The sequence below is a fragment of the Cibotium barometz genome, chromosome 3 (genome assembly GCF_041138505.1).
Source record: "Cibotium barometz isolate CiBa-2024 chromosome 3, ASM4113850v1, whole genome shotgun sequence".
Taxonomy (NCBI): Eukaryota; Viridiplantae; Streptophyta; class Polypodiopsida; order Cyatheales; family Cibotiaceae; genus Cibotium; species Cibotium barometz.
In genome coordinates, this window is record NC_141048.1 from 49,169,249 (window position 1) to 49,182,272 (window position 13,024).

General features: G+C 41.2%; 1 protein-coding gene across 1 annotated transcript; it reads right to left on the bottom strand.

Annotated features, from left to right (window-relative positions):
* Positions 1–10,593: 10,593 nt before the first annotated feature.
* On the bottom strand, positions 10,594–11,993 carry LOC147640191 (putative carboxylesterase 13). The gene has a single exon (XM_086778219.1). It carries the CDS (start codon positions 11,825–11,827, stop codon positions 10,781–10,783), a length of 1,047 nt encoding a protein of 348 aa, XP_086634345.1. The 5' UTR covers positions 11,828–11,993; the 3' UTR covers positions 10,594–10,780.
* Positions 11,994–13,024: the final 1,031 nt, after the last annotated feature.

A 13,024-nucleotide genomic window follows, 5' to 3' on the forward strand; every position in this document is an offset into this window, starting at 1 on the left:
GTGCTAGCAACGGAAGTAGCACTTGTTGCGCAGGGACTTGGGGCCTCGTCCATGGATATCCGGACAAGAGACTAATCCCTCAGTTCTTCCAAAATCGAACCCGAAAAAACTTCCCTCGCCTAGCAGACATAGGCAATTACTCCAGGATAATTTTATTCTAACGTAGTCAAGGTCATCACTAACCAAACTAACCCGAATGAACCCGTAAGTCTCATGGGGTCAGATCAAGGAAAAGACTTGCACTTGGATCATAGAGTCCAATGCTTTTTTCCTCATCAAGAGGCACAACCATTGATTCTTTTCCATAGAACAAGGGTTATCCGGGATTTACTTCAGCTATCGTAACTTAACAAAATTAAGTCTCATTTTAGGGATCCATCAGTCCAGCCTAACCCCATCTAATCCCATGGGTTAGCCAACCGCCCAACCACTGTAGTGCTAGGATCCATTTAGAAATTTGGTTTATGTTTTGCCCTGGGTACTAGGGAAAAGAGTTCCTAGGCCCCTTAGCCGGCGCTTCAAGCAAACTTCAAGATAGTCACACCACTTACACACCCAATATGAAATTGCATGTTTCACAGATTTCGTTGTCTTTAAAACAATCTTTTAATGAAACCATAGTATCACTGATCTCATAATCCTCCAAAATATCTAGCTTGACTTCTAATTTCCAATCATTCCTTCATTGGTGTATCTATGGCATCATTAGCAACCAGAACGCTCATCTCCTGTTCACTCAAGGGCCTTTTCAATAGTTCTTAGCTCGTAGTATCCGGCAATATAATCACATAAGAAAATCCAGATGGACTCTCCATTGAAGATTAGCAAGATCAACCAACAGATCCATATAAAAGAGCCATGGACTCATCCGTTGAGGACTAGCAAAAAGGACAATCAACCAGATCCATGCCTGAGTTCAGAAAACAACTCTAACTCCTTGTTCCATTTTCTTGCTCGACGCACGCATGGGTATCTTCAACGACCCAGAGCCCGAGCACTATATGGTCAGCACCCTCTAGGTTCCTTTGCAGGTCACCTAGTGCTTCACTCATAGGCCGCTTCCTTGGTCCCTCATCCACCGTACCGAAAACTCACCATTTAAAAAGAACCGAGACTGGTCAAGACATTGGTCGAACTTGCTACGCGAGACGTCCTCCGTTGACTCTCTGTTAGCTGTTGCAACTTTATCACTTAGGTCTCCACGACCTCATTCACAAGATGGTCAAAATGCTTCAAGACGTTGGCCGAACTTACTACGCGAGACGTCCTCCATTGACTCTCTGTCAGCTATTGCAACTTTATCACTTAGGTCTCCACGACCTCATTCACAAGATGGTCAAAATGCTTCCCGAGCATTCTTGACATAAAACAGTCATTTAAAAACAGGTCATAAATACAGTTTCTAATGAACTTTCATCTTTCCACATTGTTCCACATCATTTCTTGTTATTCCACATTCTTCTACATATCAATTCACAATACTTATTCCACATCCACTCATATGTATTCCCATTGTCTTCATCCATTCCACATCCACTCATATGTATTCCCATTGTCTTCATCCATTCCACATCCACTCATATGTATTCCCATTGTCTTCATCCATTCTCATCCAATCATATGTATTCCCATTGTCTTCATCCATTCTCATCCAATCATATCCTATTACATCTCATCACATCACATCATATTCATCCACATCACATCTCATCACATCCAATTACATCTATTCAGATCCTCGTCACATCACGTCACATCCATCCTCATCACATTTCATCCATTCATATCTACCCATATCCATATCACATCACATCACATCCATTCATCACATCTACCCTGATCCACATCACATCTCATCCATTCACATCTACCCCGATCCACATCACATCCATTCACCTCATATCTCATGCATTCACATCTACTTCGATCCACATCACATCACATTACATCCATTCACATCACATCTCATCCATTCACATCTACCCCCGATCCACATTACATCCCACATTACATCCATTCACCTCACATCTCATCCATTCACATCTACCCCAATCCACATCACATCCATTCACATCACATCTCATCCATTGACATCTACCCTGATCCACATCACATCACATTCATTCATCTCACATCTCATCCATTCACATCTATCTAGATCCACATTCATCCACCTTATATCTCATCCATCCATTCACATTATATCACATTATATCTCATCCATTCACATTATATCTCATCCATCCATTCACATTATATCACATCCATTCAGATATCATCATATCACATTCATATCCATTCACATCTCATCGCATCCATTCACATTATATCTCATCCATCCATTCACATTATATCACATCCATTCAGATATCATCATATCACATTCATATCCATTCACATCTCATCGCATCCATTAACATCTCATCACACCCATTCACATCCATCACACACATTCATATCCATTAACATCTCATTACACCCATTCACATCCATCACACCCATCACACCCATTCACATCCATCACATTCATTGCATCCTCATCACATCACATACATTCCATCCACATCTATCCTTATCACATACATTCCATCCACATCTATCCTTATCACATCACATTCATTCCATCCACATCTATCCTTATCACATCACATTCATTCCATCCACATTACATCACGTCCACATCTATTCACATCACATCTCATTCATTCCATCTACATTACATCACATCCACATCTATCCATATCTCATCACATTCATCCACATCCATCCATTCATTCACATTCACATCTATCCACATCCATCCATTCATTCACATTCACATCTATCCATATCCATCCATTCATTCACATGCACATCTATCCATTAATTCACATTTACATCTATCCACATCCATCCATTCATTCACATGTCACATCTCATTCTCATCCATTTACATCACATCACCCCCATTCACATATCACATCTCATCACATTCACATCCACATCCATTTACATCTCATCCACATCCATTTACATCTCATCCACATATCATCACATCCACTCACATCTCCTCACATCACATTCACATCCACATCAATTTACATCACATCACATCTTATCCACTTTTAGTATTGTTTTCTACTTTCGATACCGATGGGACTTTTTTAAGTTTCTGCCAATTGTTTGGCCTAGTTAAAGGTACTTTTCTCGATGGATATTTTCATATTCTTTCTCAATTTCTCAAGTGAAATATATTCAATATTCTTCTTTTGAGTAAAAGATTCATGGGATTTACAAAAAATCAATTGTACCCATATTTCCCAATAAAATTAATAATGCTCAAAATTTCACTTTTGATAAATACTCATAATTTTAATTATGCCAAAAATTTCTCTTTTACCATTTAATTACTTGGATCTCAAATATCATGGAAATTTCTCTTTTTGCATAAAAATGAATTTACCAAAATTTACTCTTTTCTCATAATCAATTAATTATGCATAATTATAAAAAATTATTTCTCATGAAAAAAAATCATTCTTTTTGCATAAGATGTCCAATCCTAGAATATGGTTGGAAGTCCTCTTTTAGCATTATGCATAAAAATAAGATATGTACTATTTTTTGAAAATTTTACCCATAGCTTCGCTGCTATTACTGATAATTCTCAAATTTTTCTAAAGAATAAAAGCATGTAATGAAAATATGATAGTAGTTCCTCTTTTATGCTTAGAATCAAACTATGAATTTAAATCATAATTTTAACCATAATTATAAACTTAATTATAATTATCCCACTAGATTAAGCTAATTCCATTATTTCTCTTTTTCCAAATTTATAGGATAATCTATTTCTCATTTAGAATCAATTAATGTAATTTTTAACTACCTATAAATAATCTAAAAGAAACAACCATTATTTTGTTAACACAAAATCATAAAAATACCATGGAGGATTAGGGCAATCGGATCCGGCTATAGAATTGGGGCCGGATTTCGAAAAGACTTTAGACATCCTAGCCTCGAGTGGAGTTGAAAAGGAAGCAAAAGGTAGTAGAGGAAGCAAGGAGTTTGAAGAACTACAAAAAGAAAATGCTAAGCTATAGTAGGAACTAGAGGTATGGAAAAGGAAGTTTGCAGTCCTGATAGAAGAAGGAAAGAAAGTAGCAGTAGAAGTAGAAGGGAAGGGCAATGAAATAGTGATGTGGACCGGCTCAGTAATAGACCATATCCCTACAAATGAGATAAGGGAACATGGGTGGGCGGCCACAAAGAAATTTGAAGAGAAAATGAATGATAAAGTAGGACTGCGAGTTCAGTTGGAAGAACTGCAGCAGGCACTCATTGAAGAGTACAAAGAACAATAGAAAAAAGATGGCCAGACCATCAAAGCTGTGATGAAAGAGGTAGAGGCAGCTACTCCCAAAAGAGTGACAAGAGGCATGCCTAGAAAAATGAGTATCAATTGGCTCAATGTAGCATTGACAGTTGTCGATGCAGAAATCAAGAAGAAAATAGAACAGATGGATGCCTTGAGAAGATCTCATGTCGAGGAATTATAGTCCAAGGATAAGATAATTCTAGATTTCTAAGGTTGGGCTACCGGAGAGAATAATGCCAAAGAGGAGTGGCAATCAAAGTTGTATGACAGAAAGGCTAAATGATTGGAAGGAAATATGCATCAAGCACCACATAGCAAGCATGAGCCATAAAGTCTCCCAACTAGAACGAAATAGCACTATAGTGCATGCATCAAGCACCACATAGCAAGCATGAGCCATGAAGTCTCCCAACTAGAATGAAATAGCTAATTTCACAAAAAAGTTTGAAGCACCTAGAGAGGTTAGATCAGGCTACAAGGACACGAGCCCATCCCTTGGTGTAGACTGCAAAGATGTATCCAGAGCCGTGTGGAGGAGTGAGGGAACACTATGACTAGAAGATCCGAGTGAAGAGGCAATAACTCAAGCAAAGAGCAACACTGTCACTCAATGCCCCTCACCAAATGGAGTATGCTGGCATAAATATCAAAGGGAGTGCCAGTATTAGACCAGTCCAGGGGAATACCACAATATGGCTAGAAGTGGAGCCAAGGAAGCAGAGGGGGAAAAAGAGAACCCAAATAGACAATTTTTAAAGATGATGCCATCTTTTTGGAGCATATAGAACCCTAGCCTTTGCAACTGACATGGCGGTAGTTGCTATCCACCGAATGCCGGTTGAGGTGTAGTTTAGGAGGGGAGATGAGAAGACTGGACTGGGACATGCCTCAGTTATTTGTAGAGTCGAAGGAGAGCATATGGGCTAAGGTACAACCAAAAAAGGACCACACAGTTTGTATCCAGGGACACTATAGCGCATCCCGACCTAGAGGAACCTGGATGGGATCGACCATGAGTCATCTGGACAACACAGTCCAAAGACTGAGACAAAGTGTGGAGACTGAGACAAAGTCCAAAATTAGACATTTTTTAGAATGCAAGCAGGAAGAGGTGGGCTTCTCCTGCTGACACGCAGCGTCCACCCATGATCGCCAGGTGTTGGCGGTGGCTGATCAGCCCATCTTGCTGCCATCAGGGTTCCTCCCTTCAGTAAACGGATTCATCATGCGTTAGTGTTTCTTCTTATATAACAACTTTTGTAACAGTCTCTTGGAAACAGGTAGTACCTGTATGGATGTATGGAACATGGAAAAAAATAGGGGCTATTTGTAGTCCAATCGCTATTTGTAGTCCAATTGCTATTTTTTAGGGTTCCCAAAACTTCTGGGCTACTTATACCAATCATTCAAAAGATTATTCACCCAATTATTTCTAAATTTTTAGAGGGAATGAAGAAAGATTCGCCATAGGCACTACAATTTTGTATAATAATTTCAAAAGGTTCATCGAATTTTCTAAATTTCTAGGTTTTTAAAGGGCACATATTTTCCCACCCAGCTAAACTTACACATTGTTGAAGGTGTCTTATTTTTTTTAACCTTGGTAAGGAACTGAAGGGTGATTCTCCCCAGTGTGTGATACAAGCATGTGTGGATGTGACAATGTTGGAAAGAGAATATCTTCAAGGTAGCCCATCTCTCTTGTTGCTACTCTGTGTTGCATAGTTTTATCTCTCTTGTCACTCCTGTGTGTTGTATGAATGCCTATTTTGTGTTAACTACTATCGAGAGGTATGAATGAATTTGGATCTAACGCGCATGTAATCTTAGTTAAGTCCCTTGCGTATGGGCAGACCAATGCTCAAAGCTCAGTGTTGGCTTATCGCATTGAGCATGGTAGAGATAGTCGTTGCTCACTGTAGAGATAGTCGTTGCTCTTTAGAAGCTGACTAGGTGGTTTGGAGCCAATGAAGTGTCGGGTCTTGAGCGAATGAGGTGACACTATTATACAATTGTAAATGACTATGTCAGTCTGGCTACTTGATCTCGGCTCACCATCGATATATAGATGCATGGAGGAAGAAGAAGGAGATGGAGGATAAAGATGAGGGATCTCTTTGTGAAGTATACCTGCCAAAGGAGTTGCTCACTATCTAGATTTACAAGCCCTTTGCTTGACACCTACTACTTGACTACCTTGCACTGTATAACCTCTCAAATTAGCCTCTCACGCTCTCACACTCACACCACACAGTCTACAATTATTTGCTACCTGACTACCTTGCACTATATAACCTCTCAAATTAGCCTCTCACATATAGCAATAGAAGGAGATGAGACATTATCAATATTATATTCACTTGACTATGAAATGGTACCATCGTGCACATACCATCTTCCTCATTTCTCAAAGAGGGGATGCACCATATAGGTTACAACCCTCCAAGTAACACGTATTATGAGAAATATCTTTTGATATAGAGTCCATTGGGGAAGGGGAGATAGTGCTTCTCAAGAGAGATCTGAACTCACCTTGGGAAAGGGAAGGAGATGGGGGGGAGAGGGTGAGCTTGAGCTCCATGTAAGCTTTCTTCTTCACACACACACAACACTAGATAAGTACACAAGAGAAGGATGGATTGGCTAAATTGTCTAACTTATCTACAATCATAAAGATAAGAGTACATGTGGTCCATAGTGTGAACTTGACTATAACTCTAGTAAACTAAAGTGGATATCACATAGCCACTACTTGCAGTAACATATCAACCATAATCTCATCACCCATGCTAGTGGCCCCGTGAGTGCGGAGCTATCATCCTAGTGTGTCATGATCCATATCTACACACTAGTTGAGCTTGATATCTCAACACCTCCCCTTGAGCTCAACTCCATACCCTACACTAGAGCTCGATATCTCAACACTCCCCCTTGAGCTCAACACTCCCCCTTGAGCTCAACTCCATACCTTGTACTCCAAGTAAGCTCATGGACATGCATAAACCCATATCTATATCTACACACTAGTTGAGCTTGATATCTCAACACCTCCCCTTGAGCTCAACTCCATACCCTACACTAGAGCTCGATATCTCAACACTCCCCCTTGAGCTCAACTCCATTCCTTGTACTCCAAGTACGCTCATGGACATGCGTAAACCCAAGTAAGCTCCTAAACTTGTGGAGCTTTGTTATACCCAACAATGCCCAACAATGCCTTTGTGAAGATGTCAGCTACTTAATCCTCTATGCTGACATATACCAATTTCACATCACTTGCTAGAACCTTCTCCCTCACAAAATGATAATGCATGACCCACTAGGTTACTAGGAAATTGTATGTTACTATTTCTCTTTCGAGCCGTAAATGTGGGGTGCACTAGCCCATCCTCATTGTGTCCTCACTCCGTTGTCACACCAGAATGATCCTTGTTAAAGGGATGAAGGGAGAGCTCTCAATAGGCAAGAAGAGATCCATCTTGTGATGGTTCTGTCTTTCACAAAAGGTGAGGGAAGAAGAGAAAGCTAATGAGAAAGCTAATGCAAGAAGAAGACCTACAATTAAATCTATCTAGCATGCATTCATTAAGTAAGCAAGATTCAAAAGCATATAAGCAAGTAAGAAGAGGGAAGAAGGAGAGCTCACAAGTAAACTATTGCAAGGGAATGAAAGTGTATTGCTTTTTGTCAAAAATGACTTATATAAACTAGTTTTCACACTAGGTTGGCCAAACTAAAAAATGGTCCAACATGTATTACTAGTCTTAAAAGCAACTATATACACTAAGTCCATAGACTTTCCTTATTTGACATTAAATGCATGGTAAGCCCAATTTATATGTTTCAAGGTCATCTTATAAAGTTAAGTACCTATTCGTGTGGGTAAGATGGCAACGCACCTTATGGTAGGTCGGGTAGGTAAAACCATATTAACCAATAGAGTATCCTCTTCCTAAATCCTCTTCCTAAATGGTGTGACCATGTCCTTGTGTCACCCAAGTTAGTGCACCTAAGTTGGTGGTGAAGCTGTTGTGTTGATGCGAAGTTGATGGTGTGGATGGTCTAGGATACACCATGGAGTTGGTTAGTTGATGGTTTGGATGGTCCACTAGCCAAGATTAGTTCGGGATCGATCTATAGGAAGACATAGGGCAAAGTGATAGGAATATTTGGGCTGCCCTGATGGTAGGCAACTTGTTGAGGTGACATGGGAAGTGATAGGAAATGGAGAGGTGCTTCATGCTGTCCTCCATTGGTTATGACAGTGGTGTGGATCCTTTAACATGAGGTAGTTGTGGTAGAAGTAGTCTGCACACTCGGTGATTGGTGAAATGAGTGCTAGGACTCCATGGAATGATTGGCATGAGTATATGGAGAAAGTCCGTGACATCTTGGCAGGATAAGGCTTGGCTTTTTGATGAATACGTCAGGCTAGGATTCCATGGAATGATTGGCATGGGTAAATGAAGAAAGTTCGTGACATCTTGGTAGGATAAGGCTTTGCTTGAATATGTCATGCTAGGGTGAGATATTTGCTGGTGTCGAGATAAAGTAGAGTAGAGGATATAGGAATGGAGAAGTGCTTTTGCAGTACTTGTAAGGTTAAAGGTTCTCGAGAAAGTATACCCATCAAGGATGATCCATAATGCACACAAGTCTTGGAATCGCTAAACCTTCTACTCTAGCCTCTCTCCTAACCTTACTACACAAGAATCTTCTATGCTCGATTAACCCACACACTCACACCACTTACCTTCTTCCTTCACTCACACACAAGAGAGCAAGACATAACATAGACACATACATAACCGGACTATAATTGCATTACTCAACTACACAACTGCTCTCATAGTTTTCTTATAATAGCATAATTCCTTGCCACTCCCACACCACCAACTTCTAACACCTCTATCCTTTAGGTCACCACTATCATCTTACAAAGGGAGAGAATCATATCTCCATCGTTGAAAAAGAGAGAGAAGATCTAAGAGGATCATACAATCTAGCTAATAGACACCTCACTTGGAAAAGCCTAAAATAAACATATTACAATGATACATGCATAAGCTAAGGTGGTCGTGCACCACCAAGTGGCAGCGTGGCGAAAGTGGTGATGAGAAACTCAGTCATGCCGGGTCTCGAAACAATGGATCGCGCGCGTTGCAACTGATGGAGAAGCTCAGTGGCGATGAATGGAGGAGCTTGACAAAGCTATCTACATGGTGTATTTTTTTGGCGCGCATTTGATAGCTCTTGGTATTGGAGATAGTAGTCCCCTAACTCCATCTTCACTAATAGCCAAAGTGCATTGGCCGTTGCGAGAATCCCAGTGTTTCATGCTCGCAAGAAGAAGCACATTTAGATGCATTATAATTATGTCAAGTATGAGAGATTAACTTGGCTAATGTCTCTACACATGACAATGTGACAAATATGTTCATGAAGGCTCTCTAGTGAGAGAAGTTTGAAGCTTTTTGCAAAGCTTTGGGCTTATTTTTATTTGGGGATTGATCACCCATATGATCCCTATACATGTTCATATCATCACTACAAGAGGGTTTTGTTAGTATGTGGATGTATGCTACTAATAAGTCGAGACACTTTTTTCCTCTTTAGAAAGTTTTTTCCATCTAACGAATACACTCTTATGAATAAGTATGTAACAAACCTTATTATATCACTTTGATTGTACTTCACTCATTCTCATCACTTTGGTTGTACTTCACTCATAAGTATGTGGATGTATGCTACTAATAAGTCGAGACACTTTTTTCCTCTTTAGGAAGTTTTTTCCATCTAGCGTGTACACTCTTATGAATAAGTATGTAACAAACCTTATTATATCACTTTGGTTGTACTTCACTCATTCTCATCAATCTACTTTTAGTTTTGTGCTTTTCTATATCTCTACTTAACTGGTATCCAGTAGTAGACTTCAAGTTTAGGAACTCCCTAGTTAAGGACTCGTATAAGCACAAAGATTACCAAGGTTTTGAGAATAACATGCTCAAGGTAATACCAAGCACCTCATTACACATCAATGCCACAAAGTCATTAACTATAACTACAAAAACAAGATAAGCTGGATTGATATTCTTTAACAATCAAAGAAACTGAACGTTACCACACGAAGGATTGTAGAGGACTTTCCACCAGCCCAATTGAAGCAAAAAGGCATGGAGCTAGCTAGCTATGGTAGAAGCAACACGAGAAGAGGGTAGAAAGAGCCATTGTATAAGAATTTTGTAAGAGTTTTGCAAAAAAATATTCCTACACCATGAAAACACAGCTCTTACACAATAGCCAAGAGGCACTAGTGTGTGTCATGGCATTTCTTCCAATCAGGTTCTGACATCTCAGCAAGACTTGTTACAATATTGGAATGTGAACACCTGAGTTGGAGTGTGTGAACGTTGGAGTCTACCACGCCATCGCTTTACTGGCCGCTAGCTTACGGCTCCTTATGAACTCGACCATGGCGTTCTCCAGGGTCTCTGCTGCAGAAGGGGAATCCTCAGGATTCATGTGGAAGCAATGCCCCACACCCTGAGATTCAAAGAGCTGCGCATTTTTGCCACAATCCTGCAAGGCATGGTAGTAGGCGAGATCTCCTGGCCGGAGCGGATCTTTTTCAGCAACAGCTACAAGCACAGGAGGCAACGTGATGTCGGAGAGCTTGATGGGGGAGTCCGCGTGGAGGGGGTTCATGAGCGGGTGCCCAAATGGCGCACCCGGCGGCAGCGCCGACGTGTGGTAGAAATGCACTCTTGCTTGGCTCAGATCACAGTCTGCTTCTGGCTTCTCTTGTGGGAAAGCTGGGTGGATTATAAGCAAGCCTGAGATGCGCAGAGGGCTCCAGTCCCTTCCTGCTGCTTCAGCAGCTAAGAAGTGCACTATGGTGCCTCCTGCGCTCTCTCCAGCAATAAAGCAATTGGAGAAATCTGCGTATTGAGCCAGCCATGGATCCTTATCGTCGTTACCATGGGCCTGAGAACGCAGCCAGAGGAGCGCCATGTGAGCGTCCTCGTAAGCTGCAGGCAGAGGGTGCTCCGGAGCCAGGCGATAGTTCACAGAGACCCACACGCACGACGATTTGATGGCCATCCGGGTGCAGAGGCCGTGCACGTGCGGCGAGGCGGGGCTTCCCACGCAGAAACCCCCGCCATGGAAATGCAGAACCACAGGCACCTTTCCGCTTTCGCCATGGCTTTGCTGCGCTGCCAATACAGACTTGGGCAGGAAGATACGTGCCCAGATGCCGTCCATGACCACATCTCTTGAAGCCACACCATCTTCGAAGTCCGGGGAGGCTGGGCGGTCCAGATCTGTGAGACGCTCGAAGCTGCCATCGCTGTACAGAGTCAGCGAGCCCGGCCAGTGCTCCATCACCACTCTCCCGTTAGTGGGCGCCTTCTTCGTTTCCTCGTCAAGGTGGATCCCGTTTACAGAGGCCTGTGCTTCCGCCATGGTATCTCCTCTGAGATTAGCTAGGCGCTGCTGAAGTGGGTCACGTGAGAATGCTTCAAACAAATCCACGCACCATGAGAACGATCAGGAAAGGGAATTTCGGACTTATCCGATTAGGACACACGACAAGATTAGTGGTTGGTAAATCTCGGGTGGGTGTTGATATAACGTGAAACGAACGACGGGTGGGAGTTGGTCTCAGTTAGTGACACTACATGACTTGTGCAAAGAATTTTTGAGAAAGTTGCACAAGCCAAGGAAAGAGTGTGTGAAAGGAAAATGGTAAATTATTATTGTGATTGGAAAGGTGAGTAGGTGGCTATAATGTCAAAAGAACGAAGTTGTACTGATTTGCACAAGTCAAGGAAAATTAACTTAGGGTCGCCAGGAGGGGCCCTTTTCCTTTTCCACTAAATATGTAAGCACCTTATTTTTGCACCTTAGGCCTAAGTCCCACACTTCCAAATTTAAAAAAAAGAAGAAGCTTTAACTATATTAAAAAGGGAAAAGGTCAAACAAAATTACATCACTTCGAAGCATAACTTATTGTTAATAAGTTTATCCCTTCATGCTAACACATTAATCACTTCCGTGGTGAGGTTGAGGATATATTTTTGTAATTCAGAGTCTTTGATCAGCAATTCCACTTCCTTCGCAGCCACTTGGTCGTCTTCTTCAAGGCGCTCTTTAAGAATTTGATTGATTTTTGCTTGAAAATCTTCCTTGGCTCTGTCCATTTGTAGCATTTCCTCCATCGCATTCTTCATACACTATGTTTCACAAGCTTTCATACTGGTTTTATGTAAGACTTTCATCTGCAAATGAAAAGCATCTCTCAGACCAAGCATCACATTGGTATATACATGATTAAACATGCAGTTATTCCTGCTTATCCAAACAACCCATAGGTATTCAGCACGAATAATGTTCCAAAGTTCTGCAAAACATTTGATTTGTTAACCTAGAAGAATTTCTACCCACCCAAGTCGCCTCCCAATGTTGGACCGGGGAGATACATTGATTCAAAAATTTTATTGCATCTGCATCGTGCGTGTGCATCCTATAAACATCGTGCGTGTGCATCCTATAAACATGTGAGCAATAGTTTCTGGCTCTTTTTTACATCTTGGGCATAGTCCATTTCCAAACCCAATAATGTGAGCACGTGCATTTGTCCAAAGAGCTTTGTGCATGCTC

Excerpts from the sequence above, each read along its gene's own strand:
- LOC147640191 (XM_086778219.1), bottom strand. The coding sequence starts at position 11,827 with ATGGCGGAAGCACAGGCCTCTGTAAACGGGATCCACCTTGACGAGGAA.